The sequence below is a fragment of the Corvus kubaryi genome, unplaced genomic scaffold, assembly GCF_017639235.1.
Source record: "Corvus kubaryi isolate FWS band 111438036 unplaced genomic scaffold, C.kubaryi_AGA036_p1.0 137, whole genome shotgun sequence".
NCBI classification, from domain to species: Eukaryota; Metazoa; Chordata; class Aves; order Passeriformes; family Corvidae; genus Corvus; species Corvus kubaryi.
In genome coordinates, this window is record NW_024580671.1 from 4680238 (window position 1) to 4700155 (window position 19918).

At 37.7% G+C, this 19918-nt stretch overlaps 1 protein-coding gene across 4 annotated transcripts in view; it reads right to left on the reverse strand.

Moving 5' to 3' along the window:
* The window catches only part of OTOGL (otogelin like), a 95016-nt gene extending 75532 nt beyond the window's left edge, over positions 1-19484 (reverse strand). For all 4 annotated transcript variants that reach the window (XM_042017673.1, XM_042017674.1, XM_042017675.1 and 1 more), the window contains exons 1-14: positions 19156-19484; positions 18166-18205; positions 17044-17092; positions 14891-14948; positions 13032-13130; positions 12175-12329; positions 9356-9477; positions 7979-8184; positions 5129-5259; positions 4382-4488; positions 2062-2168; positions 1274-1399; positions 483-591; positions 196-242 (exon numbers count right to left, since the gene is read on the reverse strand). In XM_042017673.1, coding sequence (XP_041873607.1) covers positions 196-242; positions 483-591; positions 1274-1399; positions 2062-2168; positions 4382-4488; positions 5129-5259; positions 7979-8184; positions 9356-9477; positions 12175-12329; positions 13032-13130; positions 14891-14948; positions 17044-17092; positions 18166-18205; positions 19156-19234 — 1435 coding nt within the window. In that variant the 5' untranslated portion in view covers positions 19235-19484. The remainder of the gene's footprint in view (positions 1-195; positions 243-482; positions 592-1273; positions 1400-2061; positions 2169-4381; positions 4489-5128; positions 5260-7978; positions 8185-9355; positions 9478-12174; positions 12330-13031; positions 13131-14890; positions 14949-17043; positions 17093-18165; positions 18206-19155) is intronic.
* Between the last annotated feature and the right edge of the window lie 434 nt (positions 19485-19918).

Consider the following 19918-nt stretch of genomic DNA (forward strand, 5'->3'; position numbering starts at 1 on the left):
GGAAACTGCAGGGTGAGTATTGTCAGGCAATTAACAGCTTCATTCCAGCTGGCCCACAGCTACTGTCAATATCCCTCTGCCTAATCTTTCCTAAATTAGCATCCAAAAGTCTTGGGTCATATATGGTTCTGTTGTCTTCAGAAAAGTTTATAATTTTTGTTATGAAGTGAAAAAAGAGTAATGAAATACAAATACCTGGACAATCATGATCAGTGCAGTTCCAAATACCACCAACACAAACACTGAAAAGAAAAATCACAAAACACAGAAATAGTGTTCTGATCTCTAGCAAAATAAGTAGCTTTAAGTTAATTAATATACCTTGAATTCACACAGAATAACCTGTATATTTTAGTGATACACAGGCCTCAGACTGTAAAACATAGATGGTAACTATTATTTAAAATGTAACTGTGACTACGATATTAAACTAACTATGGACAGTAGCCACAGAGAGATGAAACACACAGGCTTTCACATACCAGTTGCTACATTCTTGTTCAATCTTTGAGCCTACAGGAAAAGCAGTTCCATGATAAATACAAGGACAACTTGACAAAGAGATACAAGTTCCATTTTCCATAATGAGACCTATTGGGAAAGAAGTTAATAAATGAGATATAAAACAAATTAACAAACTCCAGATCACTGCACTTCCCCATCTGACTCAAACATTCCAATCTGCCAGAAGGTGATGTCATCAATCTTAAACAAGGACCAGCAAAAACAGTTGCCCAGTGAGTGCAGAGAGCTCAGAGTGAAGCTCCCTAAAAACAAGTTTTCACTCTGAATCATTGGTTTATGAAAAATCTCTGACTTAAGCATGTAGAACTACACAGACTCAAAAATGAAAATATTCTGAAATCTCATTATCTTTAGTCCATCTAGAACTAGGATGGTTCGTAGTCCAGTCAATAATTTTTATTCAGTACAGGTCTCAGAAACTTTAGTTTCTTGTACAGAGCATGACACATTCTCTTTAAGAAAAATTTCTATAGATTTTTGAATAATTCAAATAAAGGAGACTAAATCTGTGCAGTATCTTACTGCAGGAAGCATTAGTAATGGCTCCATATTTTAACTGATATTGCATGCTGAGGCAATAGCACAGAATAAAGGACAGAATCACAGTGACAATGATAACAGCTCTGGCAGAATTTACAATATTCATAATTTTCAGGCTTTAATTTTAAGCACAGTCTATATAGACTTCATTACGATATTGGATACTAAGTTTACATGTATTTTTTGAAATAATATTGATAATATTTACCATCTGGACAGTAACAGCCATCTAAACAGTGCAGGTTGCTGCCAAGACAATCTTTTTCAAATGTGCAGGTTGGTGGACAACAACTGATACAGTCACGGTGAACAAAGGTGTCTTCACACTTCTCAGCTAAAAAAACCCCACGGTATATTGAACATTAGTGCAATTTCTCTTTCCATGCTAGAAAACCCATTTCTGTCAAATAAGCATTGTGCAGCTCCTCTAGTATAGGTAGTTAATCAGATCAAGTACAATGAATGTTTTGGAGGAGGTTTAACTGATTAACTATGGTGAAGCTCTCATCAATACTTAAGTCTTTCTTCAGCAAATCTTTATAGCATCTCTCCAAAATAAGTTATAGCCTTTGTGACAGGGAAATGTGCTCATATCTCAGCCAGTTCAAAGTCTTGTGCATGAGACTGAGCTGCAATTGATGGGTGGTAGTGATAATAAGAAGGAGCTGCATTAACTGCATTAATTGTGTTATAGGGCCAGTAGAGGCTGAAAGATGTTTGTTCTTTGTCCTAGAATATGATCAGCGCACATGATGTTTCAAGCAATCCACAGACACATGAATTTTGTAAGGATCTAAACCATACCACAATGGAATTAAAATATTCCTCTAGCAAGTCATGGACTTCATTGTTTGCCAGCAAGAGTGAAACTGGCTGATCAACTTGAGTATCAGGTTTGAGTTCTACAGAGACAAATGTTGCCAAGATGAAATTATTTGAACTGAATACATGGGATAGCTCAAAGGTCACACAGTACGCTTTATTAAAGAGTCTTACTGCAGGCAGGAAAGTCATCCCTCCAGTCCCGCACCGGGGACCCAGCGTGAGAGCATGCTCTAGCGTACTCTGTCACTGCCCTGCAGTATGTTTCATCATCATCCACTCTGAAATGATAAAATAAGAGAGTAATCAAGGAACTTAAATCCCATCTACGATTCCTGCCATGTGACATGGCACAGGATATTTCACACATAGCTGACACCACTTGGTCATAAAGGCACACAGGGAAAATGTAAAAAGGAGCAAGCTACACTGAATACACCATTGTGGTTTTGTCATTTGATCTCACAAAAAGTTATTTCATTTTAATATTACTACAATGAACAAAACCACTAATCTACTATTTTTAAAAAGTGTCGCTTATAGTGAAAGAGAAACAGGACCTTTTCGTGAAGACAATGGACAACTCAAGAGTCTCAAGATCCCCATCTCAGGCCTCTCCCTCCTGCATGATGTAGAAACTCTGACCTACACTGATAAAAGACATTCTGGTTCAAGTAAGAATTTCAAGTCTCCAATTGCCTTGAACTTCGATGACAAGAACCTTATTAGTCGACTCCTGTTGTGCTGAAATTCTCAGAGCCAGAATATCCACTGAATACCATGGACAGGCTCAGGGATTTACAGCACAACCTTGGGCAAGGACAAGATTTCTGTCTTAGTCTATACAGAAGAAGCTGTATGGTGGATTTTTACCAGAATCAAGTAAAAAGACATTCATTAATGTTTAGGCAAGTTCAAATTTTATTCAGATGTAAGACACATACAGTGAAATACCACCAAACTTTTGTTACTCTGAAAGCCGAACAACTCATATCATTCACTGTGGAAGATTTGATGCCAAAATTAACTAGTCATAACATGACATTTCTATTATAAGCATGTTTATGACAGATCAACTAAATTTGCTTCTCAGCACACAAGATCATGCTTTCAAAATTAATCATTTTAAGAACGTGTTATACTGTGTTTGTATTCTGCTTTCAACACATCTGTTATCAAATCAAACACCACTATACTCTTTGTTACAGTGATCAGAGTCTCTCCAACTCTCCTTATCTAATCCAATTAAATGGGTCTTAATAGAAAGAATACTTGGCCTATACTATGGCCACACAAAGGACTTAATAAACTGATACTAAGCCACAAGAAAAGAGGTCTCTTTTATAAACAAAATAAGCCTAAATTAATGAGGTTCTGAGACACAGAAACTTCAAGGTTTTTAACATTCACAAAATTCACATCAACACACATCAGATTGTTGACAAAAATCCAACCCTCCTTAACACCACAGCACTGATCCAATATCCTATTTTAAAAATTTGGGTTTTGTTACTCCTCAAAAGTTACAGTAAACTCATGTGTTACAAAGAGACCATACAGAGGCAACTCATCTCTTTTCTGAGCAATGTTTGCCTACAAACACAAATTCTTCCATCTTGACCCAATGGTAAATCAGAAAACTAAACATTCATCAAGAATTGAACTAACAAGTTTTAATGGATTATACTGAGTGATCCTTATGTTTAGTCTTTTGATCCTTTCTGTATGTTTTTGATTAAACCGGTGATACTCTGAGAATTATATACTCTGGTAAATATCCTCCTATTTGTAACAACTACATCTTAATTTGAAAACCTTACTAAGAAGAAAGTGGCACATTGCTCAATTATCTATTCAATTACTGGAGTACAATCTTAACTTGAATGACAAGAACTAATCAGGAGTCTGGAGAGCTAAGGGAAAAATACCAGGTTGCCTACAATGCCAGCAGCTGAGGGGGTGTGACTCCCACCAAAGCAAATGAGAGTTGAATTTCTTTTGCCAACTCTGAATTTAAGTATATGGAAACATTTTGTAAAAATTCTACTAATTTGAATGATAGTGGTTACTCATAAAAAAACAGTCCAGCTGTGTCTGACAAATGGTCCAGCTTCTCCAGTATTGATGATATTTCTCCCTAGTATCATCTTCATACAGTTCTGTTTCAGGGCCTCCAGATACAAGTTTCATGGATTTTTTGTGATTAGCAGCTCATCTTTTGTCATGAGTGGTTCTCCATGAATTTATCTTCCACTTATTTTTCTAGTGTTTCCTTGAATCTATGTAAGCCCTTCGGAATCAAAATATTCCTTGTCAGGCTGGTTCTGTGTCCTTTGTGCCCACACAAAATCACCCCATGAGAAACTCCATCTCTTTCATTTTGAACTTAGTTCTTCCTAACTTCCTTCAATGTTCTTTTATTCTGGTCTCACACAAAAGAGTGAGCATTCATTTCATGTGTCAAGATTAAATACACAAGAATGCCAGTACTTACCTGCAAAGATCATTCATACAGCTTGAAATATAAGAATACGGATCTATGCTTTCATGACAGCTGAGAAAAGGAAACTGTAGGAATATTTGGCACTTGAAGAATATGTCCTGTGCATTAAGGAGAATCAGTAAATGAAAGTTAGCCAGTCCTTTCTGAACAGGCATCATTCTTCTTTGTTTCCCTAGTCTAAGGTCCTTTATATCCCCATTAAAATTTGAGCATTGTGCAGTCTCAATTTACTATTATATCTCCTTCATTATTCTTCCTAAAATTTGTCCTCTCTGCCTAGGCCTGCTCGACTGTATGCTGGGCCTAAACCAACTGGGATGAAAAAGTGTGAAATGACAAAGAAAAGCATTTTGTATCAATGCAGGAGCTGACCTGCAGCTATTTCTGCCTTATTTCACAATTGCTAAAATAATGAGTTATAAGATGCCAGGACTGGAAACTGAACCCAAGTTTAATGCAGTAATGAAGAGCTCTGCCAGCAGACTGGTGCCACTTGGCACATCCATCTGAGCCTTTGTACTTTTAAGCTAAACATATGAAGAACATCAGGGACTCCCTAGCAACAGCCCTGATCTGAATCTCCTTTTTCAAAGTCTTAATGCATTTAAGGTTTTTTCAACATTGTGTATATTGTTAGATTCTTTTACCATCAGTAGGCAGTGAAGATTAAGGAAATTCGTGTATTTACATGTATATGCATGTATCTATGTGTATACATATAAAATATGGTAAATTTACCTCAGTGGATTCTGCATCGGCTGAGCAAGGACTGGAAAAATCTGAGGCAATAGGGACACAAGCTATATCATCTGAGGCTTGCACAGCCCAGCTATTTGCAAATTCAGCAATGTCTTCTGTATATTCACCTACTGCATGAAAACATTGAAAGAGCAACAATAAAAAAAATTGTCAACACAAACACGTAAGACAGCTTTGAAATCTTTAATCCTTTTTCAATGTGTTCATTACCTCAATTACAGATGATTTCAGAGTACAAGTTGTAAAGAAAAGTGATATTTTTCTTTTTTTAATTTCAGGTTGTATTTTATACTACATTTAAATAAAAAGATTGAAAAATACATGACAAAGTGTTGGCTTGGGTTTTTTAAGTGCAATCACTGATAGTTTTATAACAAATATACAGATAATCACAAGTGTAAGGCATTGAATACTTAAAAAAAAATACATTTCTTTGAAGCAATTTAAGTCTTTCATCAGGTTTCACAAAGGTCATTTAGTGCTATTATCTCCCTCCTTTTCCCTTGTGCAGAAAAGCCCTACAACACACATTCACAATATGCCCAGCTCTCCTCACAGCATGAGCATGGGAGAATTAACAAACAAGATGCATGACTGGAAGTCATGGCAACAGGCTTGGTTAGATACATGAACATACAAGAAGGTTGGCAGTAAAGAAACAGACACAAAAATCCCATATACTTGCAGCAAGAACTAAATATTGCATTTTCTCTATATTCTTAATTAGGTTAGAAAGGGTATATTGCCTCTACTTTGAAGAACCTTGTAGTAATTGGTATCTGTGCTGTGGTTATCTATATCGTTGCATGACTAGGAGACAAGATATTGAAATGAGGGGTTTTTTTCCCAGAGCTGTACCATATAAAACTGAATCAAACTTCTAGCACAAGAGGTACAAAGTTGGACACTTGCAGTGTGGAAAGCCACAAAGCACACTAATCAGATACATATACTTGGATCTCCACAAATAAATGACAATAACATCCTAACCATCAGTCTGTTTTACTTAAGAGTGAGGCAGACTTAAAGTATTTCTTCCACTCTGACAGAGTATTTCTTTATGCAGAAAACCCTTCCCAAACATAAAAGGCTGGGTTTGATCCAGAGGTGAACCTATTGATATAACTCTGCTTCTAGAAAAACATTAAAAATATTTTATGTACATTTTGACATGGCTTGAAAAAAACTTCTAGGTCTTTAAAAAATACCACAAAATAAAATCACTGTCCTTGAAACAGTTCATAGACACATAGATACATAGACACAGTCTTGCATATTAAAGTAATACAAAGATGGCATTAAAGGTGAAGATAAGGAAACAGAAAATGAGTTTGTTTTTAAACTGTACTTTGAAAAGGAATATTATATGCCTCGCAGCAACTTATGTATTTGAGCATTACAAATAATGAGCATTTGGACTCTGAAAGACTCAAGATAGCTGTAAGAGCTACCTTTACACTACTCAGGAAAGTACTTTTTTTGGGAGAGATAAATCATGATATCAAATGATTGATAAGATATAGAAACTCTTAGGAAAATGTTGCAGTTTGGAAGGGAGCTGAATTAGCAATCTATTCTCATGAAGATCTCAGAACTTCGTGCTTGCATTTGCAGAGTCAAGGCACCATGTTATACAACTGGTTCATGATTAAAGTGATTCATATGGGTCTCAGCTGTACAGTACAATAATGCTATCATTTCTGATAAAGAAAAATGCTAGAAGAAATTATGATGGTGGATAAATTTAGCTCAAAAAATGAAGACAGGTATGAGCTGGAAATCTTTTAAAACAGATAATACATTTAAAGATACTGAAATTACTATTTTTTAGAGATCATTTGAATTCAATATTTCCTCCAAATATTATTTTTCTCTATTATTATACATCAGCAGATTACACTGTTTATTAAACTTACTGTACTCTGGTGTGCAGAAGTTACTGCAGAAAACTTACTGCTCTCATGGCAGAAAAGCTATGAAAAATTTATACTTAGGCAGATTTTTAAAGATTCTGCAAAGATAGGTACAGCGAACTTTCCTTCCCTGAGAAAGTTTAAAATCTCCACTACCAACCATAAAAAATGGGAAAAAAAGTTACAGTGGGATACCTTTTGTGACTTAAGAACATGCAGAGCCATGGGACTAGATTCTCCCGCAGTTAATGGTAACAGTAAGATAATCTTATTTTGTTTTTATAAGAGTGAGAAAAATCCTCCTCATATTTTCAAGCTTGTTCTTGTTCTTTTTTTTTTTTTTTTTCACATTAGTTGCAAGTAGGAAAAAAGTCCCCGTGGAGTATTCCCTACCTAAGCTACAGAATACAAGTTTAAAAACTCATCTCTGCCTCAGACACAGCACAAAGCAGCTCCTCATCCTACAGGCCCATAGTCCACCATACCAACCAGGAGATACAAGGAACTCCCTGGAAACAGCTTGGAAATGTATTTATTTCAACTAGGATTTCTATGATGTTGCTATAAAGGAATAACTCGAGATGGTGCTCTTCCCTCCATCTTTAAACACAGAGAAAACCATAAACATTTGTTTATTTATTCATTGTTTGAAGGCATTTTCGTCAGCTAGGATAAACATACCACAAGTGCTTTGCTGAGCAAGAGGCTTAAATGCATATATAAATACTTTCTTGAACTAGGACCTGTTCCCTTTTGCATCTTTAATGATGAGGAGAAGGAAAAGTAGAGCAGATACACTTTTTTCCTGAAATAACTGAAACAGGACTGCCTTTTTACAGCATGATATTTATAAGCATTGTATTTAAAGTGAACATGGAAACTGTTCACACAAAGTAAGGGTAAGCTATTTACTTACTATTTTGAAGTATCAGGTCATCATATTTATTGCCATTAAAATTTCCACACAGGCCACAAGGTTTTCCCTTATGCTCTTCTGTCAACTTAATATAAATACCAGAGTTTCCATCCCAAGCAAGAGAAAAACCAAAGGTAGTCTTCACCAGAATATAGTCAGCCAGTCTCTCAATGAAAGCATTTCCAACTGTCTGAGGCAATATTAATCTGGAAAAATATAGTCTACATCAAAGATCTCAGATGAGGTGAGGTTCATGCTAGAAAAATACGACATAAAACATCACCTGCTAACCCAACAAACACTTTTTCCTGGGTGTACGCAGTCACTCCATTCAACTCTTCACCATGTTTTTACTATCTTCTGTTTAATCCTCTGTATCGACCATCAAAAATGAGTGCTTTCTGTTGCATACACCTATCAGCTGTACCAATTATAAGCTTGAAAGAATAATGCATCCTTACTTTCAAAGCCTGGCACACTGCATTGAGGAATTCTTGAGTTCACAAGCATGCTGCGTTGGGCAAGGAGCTATATGGTGCTATGACCACCAGCAGCCCTTCTGGGCACTGGGTCATCACTGGGTTAGACATCTGTAAATGGAGGAACTTGCAGTACAGAAAACACCACTGACAAAAAAGTTGTAGCTCTTCCTCCTTTGTTGAAAGACCACTGGACAACAATAAGCACAGATCTAATCTTAATCCTCCAGAGTTGCTTCTGTTGGGTTGAACAGTATCACTGGAGCTATCATTCTCAGATACTAAAGGCCATAGCATTACAAAGTGGATGGCAAAAGCACCTCAACAACTTTCTTAAATTTTCTGTACTTTACCAACCAGTAAATATACTTCTGATAGCCTCAGGCACATCTTTTTGCTTATTAAAAAAAAAGAAAAGGTAAATTTGGAGGTTTGCTGTACCTCAGAGATGTTTTGTGGAGTTTTTGCCCCAGAGGAGCTTAAGATCTTTTTTTGAACCAATTCAGACTTGTCCAGAAGAAGATCATGTCTTATATTAGCTATAGCTACCAAGAATAAATAATAATTGCCTTGTTCAAAATGGATGCACCAGGGATTAACTAGGATTGCCTGACACAGACTTTGTCTGTACAAAGAAGGAATGAATAATTACAGGTTACAGCTGAGAAGTTGAACACAGCTAATGCAGGGAGTGTATTCTATTCTTACTCAGGTATTTTATCAGTACTGTTACATCTGCTCACACTAGAGCTCTATCAGCCCCCATATAGAACAGCAAGGGATCAATAAAGATACAGATCAAATTAATTTATCTGGATTGTGTAAGAAGCATCAATTTCCCAAACTCCACATTATCTTTTTGCAATAAAATATTAAAACCCACCATTAGAACACTCACCTGATTCCATTTTTTCTTACTTCATGTCCTGAAATCATTATTTCTTCTTGGTTTGAAAAAAATAAGCTGATGGACCTATGACAAGTATATACTGAGCCATAACAGTGAGGACTGTTATGAACCTTTGAGAGAAAAAATAGACACACAATAAGAATAAATGCTTGTCTTCAATAATTTCACACCATTTTTATTAAATTTGTATATGATATTTTACATTTTTATGCTCCAGTTACTGGAAAAGCTTTACAAATAAATACCTAGAATATTACAAAGTCACAATTACAAAGATACACAAAACTCAAAGTTCACACTAAACAATACTGCTGAGAAATACAGTAACTGTTTAATAGTGCATAGCATCACAGGCCAGTAGTCTAAATACTTGATGAAAGAGACAGGTATTGTATGCTTGACAAACTTCAGAGACACTGTAGTGAGCTAGCTTATAGTGGCCAAAGTAGGAGCTTGTTACTTGCACTAAGGAAACACCCCTATTGCTCTGTTTCTAGAGGTCTGATCTATAAAACAGGATTACAAACCAATACAGAACCTCAGTGTAATAGCAGCACTGCCACCTGAGACTGATACCAGCTGAACCACAACATGCCTTCCCAAACCACTCAGGATCTCCTGAGATTTTGAAGTGCTCCTGCAGATTATGGCAGGCATCTAGTTTACATGGATCTGTTAAAATCCATTTTGCACTGGCTTTTCAGCCCTACTAATGCAGAAGGGTAGACTTTTCTGAAGTGTGCTTCTCGTCATTATATGTATATAGCATAATGAGCCAGGGGGTTGATTTAGTCACATATCAACTTATCTTGCTTGAATACAGTACTCTCAGGTCTTGAAAACTGTGGGTTTGTGCTTGAGCAAAACTTACACAGTTTTCATAAATCTCAGAGGGAATGAGCCACCCAAACCTGCAGAATGTCCTATAGCCTTCAAAAGCCTGTGAGCTTATTTTAGACACCACTGAAGAGAGAGGGAAGCATGTTTTGAATCTTAGATGCCGATCGTTACCCAGATTAAAGCGTAGACAGAGTTTAGATAGCTCAAATATGACTTAATGTTACTCTGTGTGTCATCATTCTCTGAGAAGGATGGGAATTTCATCACCAGTTTACTTGACAGTGCTGTGAAGCTAAATAAATTTGTAATTGGGAACATTTTACCAACATAGTGATGGAGGCTGTAAAGGTAACTGTTTTGAACAAAATATCTATGAGTAAACACATACAGTGCTAATGAATACTGAATTAATCTTCCTTAACTGACACTAAATCCTGGAAGTAAAAATCAGTTACTGTTTCTTTAGGTGAAATAAACTAGACCAGGAAAATCATTAAGAGTTTTTACATGTATAAAAATAATCATAATTAAAGACAACATAAAAATTATTAGTACTGGCAGATGGCTTCTATGTAAAACCAACCCAAGACAGAAAGACAATAAAGGAAAATCAAAATAATTCTTATGTTTTCTTCTCCTCTTGAGGGGTGGATTATTAAAGCCAGAAGGACCATAATGTGAGGATTTGGCAAGGTTTTTGTCTCTCCATTGCCCAGTCTGTCTACAGTGTCACATTACTTATGACTTTGCTGAGTAAACATTTTCAGTTTTTAGTAAAATATTACATTTGTTCCAGTAATTGAATGGAACCTTCTCGCTTTCCAGAGCCACTGGAATCCACTGACATATTGATTCTAGATTTTAATATAATCTTGGACTTTGCTATAGCACTTTCTTAAAACCTCTAAGAGGTCACAGCTGCACATAGAATCCAAATATTTAAAATGAAATCGTGAAAGAAGTGTGTAACAGCATCTCTCTGTAACTTTAGTAGGTAGAAATGGCAGTTCTAATGGTAGATTTATCTTCACTAAGTGCTGTTATCTGAGCGAGAAAGAGGTCATCTGTTTATAAATGAAAAACAGTCCTCAGAGCAGAAATTAGCACCTAGATCTGCCCTCATCCCTACAACCACTGGACCTACATGGACTCAGAATTAGGATACTTCTTGTCTCTTCTTCCCTGCCCAATCGGCTCCAAATCCCAACTATTTTGAGTAAGGTAATATAATGAGCTTGTATCCTCTCCCCACAAAAACCACCAGTCTCACAAACAGGGCATCTCTCTTCGAAGAGGGTATAGGTTTGAACTCCCCCTGACCCAAAGTCATTAATCATGGGTACTCGGCAATTTGAAGAAACTACTAAAAAAGAGTGCCTTCCATACATAGGTCAAGATGAAAGCTTTTGAGCTGTTAATCTTCTCTGCATGACGTAGAGGTAATCCAAAATTAGAATGCAAATCCCTAGAGGGGACAGGGTGGGGGAGCAAATCCCATTGGCCAAGGAGGCAGATCCTCGTAGCATGCCAATAGCTGTGAATCAGAGCCTAGCACGTCTGTGTTCCTCATTAATAGGCAAGTGGTAGCTGTTTGCACTTCACTCAGCAACTCAGTGGGTTTTATTACAATCTGATATCTGAAGCGTAGTGAAGTTTCTGAGGTCTGCTTTAAGACCCACTTTTGCTCCCAGAAGGGAGAGAGAAGAATTCCCATTAAGGACAGGAGGAGTAGGAAATGCTATTTTTAATATGCTGACTCTTTTGATTATTCATCAGTATTTTGAGTTACTGCATGTAGGTTTAGGCATTTCCAGAAGCTTTCCAAATTTCCACAGTTTTATATTTAAGTAATTAATGCCCAGTTTGGTACATTTATTGTTTCTCTACTTATTTTACTTACTTGTTTACTTTTATATTTACTTACATACTTCTAGTGTATGTACTTACTTACATATGTACATACTTACCCAAACAGTGTATTGGGGTTCCAGAGTACTGCAGTCTTTTGCAAATATATAGGAGCAATTTCCTGGGAAGTAGTAGTAGATGCCATCAAATGTTTCAAAATTATACTGTCCCCACGATTTGCAAATCCCATCTCGGTCTTTACCAGTGTTAGGTACTGGAGAAAATACATTGAGTTTACAAGAAGCATGGTCATCAAAAATTGGCAGGTGTCACATGCATCTACAAAAGTAGGAGCTCAGAAAGGAAACAAGAGCTTATAAAGAAAATACATAGCAAGTACAAAAGATAAACTTACGCCTTCAACTTTAAATAAACTCAGTACTCTTTTTCAATCTTAAATCTGAAGTTTTAGCCATGTGCAACCATTGTTAAGTTTTTTATTTGCTTCAGTGAAGACATTTTAATTACAAGTAGAGGCAAGGGATTTAGATATTCTGTACATCCTAGAAGACAATTCTTGTTGATCCCTACACACAGCAGATTCCAGAAACTAATGTATTTAAATAGTGGGTAATTTAAATTGCAATAAGCCACTGCTCATTAGAACAAATGCAGTGGTTTTTTGGTTGTTCAACTAACTTAGAAAAAATCTGTCTGGCTACTGATAAACTAGACAATGGTCTATCTGCTATTGCATCTATGTATCATTACAGCCCAAGTGCTAAAATGTAGGCATTTCTGATGATGCTTTCACTATGTCCCTAATGCACATAATTTTAATCCTCCTAGCTACTGGCCAAATGAGAGTCCTAGTATAGAGTAATCATAAATATGCTAGTAACAGTATTTTTTTCAAAATCTGTATCCTAAATCTCCCTGAAAACTGACAGTAAACAATTTGGCCCAAAAAACTTACCAATTTGGCACCTGCTTCCTTGCGCCTGAAATAACTGACAGTCACAGTCACCTGCTTCAGTGCAGGCAGCTCCATTAAGGCACTCCTGAGGACATGAACCTGTAAGCAAGCATTCCAGCCTTTTAGTAGATACAGTATTTTGCAAACAGGCTGAGAGATCAGTTAAATCTGTTTATTGTTAAATCACGAGCAGATATATTAGCCGAGAAAATTAACCAACAACAATCTCCATTTTTTAACATATGCTTCATTTTATCCTTCATGTTCCTTGGTTAAAAGAGAAGCAAGGTTCTCGTTTGGTTTGAGACTTACAAACTAACAAAGGAGCAAAAGGTCAACCTCCTCCAAGCAAACAAAAGGTCAAGTTCCCATGTAAAGAAATCAAATCCCAGTCCTGCTGATCTCAAAATATACAGGACACAGATCATTCTAATTCACTAAATTCAGCATAATTTATACATATATTTAGCTTCTCCCTCCTAAACATTACTGCAAAGGGTACATTCAGTTTATGAACAGGACAGAATATATATTTGAGAGTCAAACCCAGTCCTAAACAACCTTCCCCACATGCAAAAAAAAAGTCAGCTAAAAGGTTATTTCTGCTTCAGAGGTGACTGGAATCAGAGACTTTAGATTCCATGGGAATGACTTGTTGTATGCTATAATCAGTAATTTTTTCCAAAAGCAGTTACATTAAATGGTTTTACAGTCTCTTTGAAGGCTAAGACCTCCTTGTCATTTACTACTCATTCATTGAGGTGGGTCTAAATCATAATTCCCCAAAAGTGGAGAAGAAAACTAGTCCCAAAGCAAAACTTCGTCAGGTTTTGCAGATAGTTGCTTGCCTTCTTGGTGTAGGATTAAAACTCTACATACATACAAAAGCTTCCAATGTTGCTGATGGAGATTAAAAAGCATCACAAAAGCTTCCAATGTTGCTGATGGAGATTAAAAAAGTATCACAAAAGACAGAAAGTAAATGAAATAAACAGGCCCTTCCACTCCTGATGAGGCCACAGCAAAGCTGTGAGTGATATTAAATGGGAACAAAATGGGACCTTTACAGTAAAGGTACACAGAAGCTACCAGTGATTAGAAATATCATCCATCATTGTGAAAATTCCTTTCCATGCTTAGCTTTGAATTTTTTCCATTTAAGAACTGCTTTCCAAATATACATAGATACTCTGAAAATACCAACAAAGCAAAAACTACTGTTTCTATAACAGCACTAATGGGGAAATCTTCTTTGCTGTTTTTAGAATTTTGAGTGATAAAATTGCATATATTCATTTACATAGAAACATGCAAAAGAAAGCACCTACCCAGGCATTTTCCAAGAAGGATATGAAAATTCCAACCAAAGTTGCATACAGTGAACTTCTCTGTAAAACAATTTCTGTAACTTGGGCCTGCTTTACATGTTTGTCCAGTGCTTAAAACCCTCCAGGAGCAGCTTCATGCTCATTGCCTGAGTATTCCTTTCCCTTTGCACAACTAGTTACAAGCCTCTCTGACATACTTACATCCTCTGACAAGGCCAGAAAAAAAGTGGAAGAAATGAAAAATTGCAATAGAACTAATCTTAAAAAAAAAAAAAAAAAAAAACCAACAAAAAAAACCCCCAAAGGATTGGCATCGTTAGCTGTTCATATTTGGTTGTAAGGCCTTATTTTGAAAGTACAATTTTAACAGAAAATTTTCCTTCTTTAACATGGATAAAATGGGAAAAGGAGACAGGACAGGGTTTTGTAGGAGCATGAGGAAGAAGGCTTCTGCAGTGCATGGTAACACAGGGGAGGAAGGCAACATTTTCAGGGCTCTCTCCTCCTGCAGGTGAGGAGCACAGCACTGACCTCCTGGTGGACTCCGCACCAGAGCCCCATGATGGTGAAACCGAGAGGCAGCTTGAACCTGTCAGAGAAACATAAAAGCAAAATCAGGGGGTTTGTGATTTACAAATGAATTGATAAAAGCCTCAGGCCTTGCAGTCAAACACTGGGTTGGGACTTTTAATACAGAAGAGTAATTTGCATCTCAGCCAGCACATGGCACAGTCATGGGTGCTGCTGGAGGGATTGGCAGCCTGGGAGGAGAAGCATCGTAGCTTTTGAGGGGACTGGGGTAAGACACAGCTGCTCTGTGAGATCATTACTGGCCTCTCATCCGTGCCCTCCAGTTCCAGTGAATCACCAAGGCTCCACATGGGAAGTTTTGCATTTACATTTGGAAGGAAAAGGGAGGGGACAGAGTGCATTCTGCCTTTTTCACTTCACTCATACCCACAGTTGGAGAGCTCCCTCTACTGCATCCACTCCCCTGAGTCATGCTCTGAGCTGCACCCTGATCATCCAACTATGGCCAGTCTAGCTGCAAGGGATTTTGTGTTCTCCTTGACATCCTTCAGAATTGCATTTTGGTTCATCCCAAACAAAAGAGAAAGCAGATCTGCCTGACCTGCTTCCTGTTTAGGAACAGGGAGCCTCACACCATGAGGAAGCCCTGCATCTGGCCCAGCACTCTGCTACTGCAGTTTGTCACGTCGCATTGTCCCTTCCAAGAACTGATCCCATTCCAGAATGAAAGTACTTTGGGGCTTTTGCCCCCACTAGCCTGACTGGAAAGTTTACCAGGATGAAGTGCTGAGTACTTAAATATTTCCCACTTATATTTATTCATGGCCAGTTTTAATCCCTTCCTTTATAAATCTGGTCCTTTTTGCTTAAATAGCTCTTCTTCCCTCTGTTTTTTATTTATTTCTTATCTGATGTTTTATGAAAAAATAGTTACCTTTCTGCAGTCCCCACAAACTTAAGTGCAAGCCTTCGGCTGCACAACTAAGTGAAAAAATTGTTTTAGTCTTTGCTTGTAAGCTAATTTCTTTCTTCCCTCCTGATTCCACTCATTCTCCACATCTGGAGTTTGAACTGATGGATCACGAGGTGAACAACACTGTGCAAGGAACCTGTTAGGATTGGTCTTGCCAATGCCTCTTGCAGTGACACAAAAACTTCCCTTTTCCAAATGGAAATACGTTGTGGGATGCATCCAAGTAGTACAATCTGTCTGAAATCAACCTGAAATAGATTTCATTGAATCACCACCTGGGAGACCCCTGCACCAAAATTATTCCTGGTGCCCATGGTCCATTGCTAGCTGGAGAGGGTCCCTTCCCTCCTTGCACAACAAAACCCAGTTCCATTTTTCCTGACAGCTACTCCAAGCTGCCCGCCTCAGGAAAGCAGCTTTTGGCCTTTGTGTCATTTTGCAGAGGTAGAGTGACAGCACTTCCCTGCTGAGGGCCCTCCAAAAACACCACCAGTCCTGCTTCTCTCAGAGGCTTGATTACCCTTAGCACAGTGTTTCATACCAGCTGCCTTCTGACTTGGTAGGGGTATGTAGATCTCAAGGGGCCTTGGAGAAAATCACCCCTGGTTCAGCTGCAGGCTCCCCAAAACATCCCAAGGCAGCCTCTGGCTTCCTGCCTACCCCTTTCAAAAGGGGTTATAACCCTTGGCTGGGCTCCATAGCCCAAGTGTGTATAAGTGGGGGAACAAGATTCCTCCATTTACGATTGAATTTCAGCACAACATTGCCGGGATGCAGCAATGAGGCAGTGTTGGGGCCAAGGCGATGGGAACCAGAGCCAGGCCGGAGCCACCAGGGCATCATGGCCAGGAGGGAACTTTGCCAGTGGCGCCGCCATTGTGCCTCTCACAAACACAAACAGCTTTCCAGGGCGTTCTGTTCGCCCTCACAAAAGACGGAGACGCCCCGGGTTTATTTCCCATGGTGTGCATCAGTCAGCTCGGCAGGGTAGGTCATCCACTGGGCGCTTTGCTGAGGGAGAATGAAAGCATGAGGCCACGGCTCAGGCAGGGTGAGCAGGTGGGGAGTAGCTGCTCCTCCTCACTGTCCTCCTATTACCATAGTCCTTCTCCCCACAAAGGCTCATTTGTAAGGATGGCAAAGGCCCAGAGCAGAAAAGGGAGGAGGAGGTATAACCTACCTCAGCTGTTACAAGATCTCTTTTCTGTCGAGTTGCATTAAACTCATTTCTGGAAGAAAACAAAAAAGATCTTGTATTATCAAAGGTCCCTGGAGCAACCTGAATAAGCAAGTCCCCAGAGAGAAGTGTTTCTCTCCGATTACCATCACTTTATCAAAGAGGTCTTTCTTGGGTTAACATTTTAAAAGGTGATTTTTTTTGTCAATGTCTCATTTTACAGAATTGGGCGGCACTCCAATTTCTACTTGGACAGGGAGGTACCTGGAGCTTTGGGGAGACATAAATAGGCAAAACAGACTTACACAACAGGATACAAAATTGTAAATCAGCTTCTTATTTACTTCATGCTACATGTGAGTGGCTACAATTCCCTAGAGTGTTGCGTGAATATACTCTGATGGTACGTTTGATAGCAAGCAATGACTCTCCAGCTGGAGCCAACTTTAATTTGTGATTAAGTTTAGAAACAAGGGCATCAAGCTATAAAACACGCTTAGTTCCACCAATATTCCATGATGGCACATCATTTGACGTGCACATGTGTCCACTAGATATATTAGAAGTCGTAAGACATACAAAGCTTTATCCAACTGGATGCTTCCATTGAAATTGATGGCATAGATCCCATTTAATTCAATGGGATCAGGAACATTGCCTAGTTTGGGTTTTGTTTGGATTTCAGCTTCTATGTGAAAATTTGTATTGAAAATGTTTATTTTAAGGCTGTATAGCACTTACTTCTCTGTGCTTCAAATAGCAGCTAGGATTTTATCATGCAGTTAAAACTGTGGATGGATACTTGTTTAATGTATTTTTCCAGTCATGAAATCATGATCTCATGCTGTTTTCATTCCATTATTCCTCTAAGCTTTCTTGAGACCATGGAAGTATCATTTTTCATAAGGACCTCCATTTTTCTAACAGACGACCCATGCCCATTATGTAAATACTTGGAAAAGAGTTGTAAACATTCTGAAGCTGTGTTTTACATCCAACCTACATGTAGATGACATTTTACATGTTGAGTTCAAGGCTATATTTTACTTTCTAACTTGCACTGCATTGCACTTGCTCATTCTTGTTCTGTTTGTAGGACTTGACAAATAAGGAATAAAAACTTACCTCAAAGTTCTTCTCAAAAGAGAAAGCTTGCAATAAGATCCTGTAGATTAAAAAATCATGAAGTTAAACATTCTTTTCTACAGCCTCACTCTGCCCTTGGCAAGCAATGTCAAGTTTAAGAGAACATTACTGAATTTTGAGGTTTAACAATCCTGAGTTTTCCAGGGCACCTTTGCACGAACTCTGTTTCCAAGGAATGTAGCACTACTTGCTCTCCTTCCTAAGAATTTGAGTCTCTCACAGACTCTTTACCTGCAGGTTTTCATGGTTGTAGTTCTGGTACATGCTACCATGAAGAAGTGAAAAGAGTTCATAGTTCTTCAGAGGCTCATAACAAAAAAATAGAACAGGTAGACAGGTAAAATAGAATCTGAGCTTTCCAGAATCAAACTTCCAGGATTTGAATAATTTTCTGACTGTGGCTTTTAAGACTCAATTGTAAATAATTTTAAATGAGTCCATGCTTAAAACAAACAAACAAACAAAACCAAACAAGATCACAAGACAATTTTTCATATTACATTAGAAATCTTTATAATTGTTGCGAGGAATTGATCTATAAGATCCAGCTGCATTACATATAAAATAAGGTAATTTCTATAACTAGGAGAGCAATTACTTACCCTAGCAGTCTAAAAATGTTTAAACAAACTGCAAGTGCAGTGTTCAAACAAAATCATATCTCATTGAAAATCATTAAATGCTTACTCATCTGACCATAACAGCAAGAAAGGCAAGAAAGATTTTATTCATAAATAATTATTTTGTAACAAATTCAGACATAAAAAACGAATATTTAAAAGAAGTTGTATTTTAGTTTCTACACCTGTGAGAGAGAATGGTGATATATACTTGTTTAAATTGCATTTACAAATTCCAGCAAGGTCAAAAACTATAATGGTAGAAAAAGAAGTAGCTGTAATACTAAAATATTTAGGAAAAACTTTTGAAAACTTAGTATTACTACAAAAAATGGAATCAAATTCTTACCTTGCAAAGAGAACAGCAGTGAATGCAGCAAGAATATACTCCATGGTATCATTAAACTGAGCTTTCCTACAATGTTCATTTCAGTATAAGTTAGGAAAAGGGAATTTATCCAAATTAATGGGTTTGATTATATGGCATCTTACAACTATGTATTTCTACAGTGTGTTTAAATCCTTTAGACGTTAGATAATTGGACTCATTATTTAAAATAATGCAATGCAGAAAAGGAAAAGAGCAGGAGACATGAAGCTTGGTAGCCACATACAGCTTCAGGAGCTTTGCGAGCGTTGCGTACAACTTCCTGGCTGCATGTCTCTCATTAGCAATGCATGGTAGCTCCTCAGCACAGCCTGTATTAGTTACACTTCCACCAGACCTGCGAGCATTACTCCCCTGTTGAATTGAATCGGCCCTTTATAACATAGCAGACAATGACAGAAATGTTGCCATGTCATGGTGGTTTGAGAGATCCTTCAATCGTCACACACCTTTGTGTGCTTTGGGGCTTGAGCTGAGTGCTGTTCTCTACTCCTTAGTACAGCAAAATGTTTTTGCAAGACCCTGAAATAATACCACTGTATAAATTATAACCAGATGGTTTTAGAGATTAACATGTTAATGTTCTTTTTCTGTCCTAAAAGCGGATAGATGAACGTCTATTAAATAATACATCTAGATTTTAAGAATATTCTGGATGCATTTCTGGATACAGTTTGCTTACAGCACAAAAGAAGGCTTCTCAGGGGATTATATTTTGGTTTTA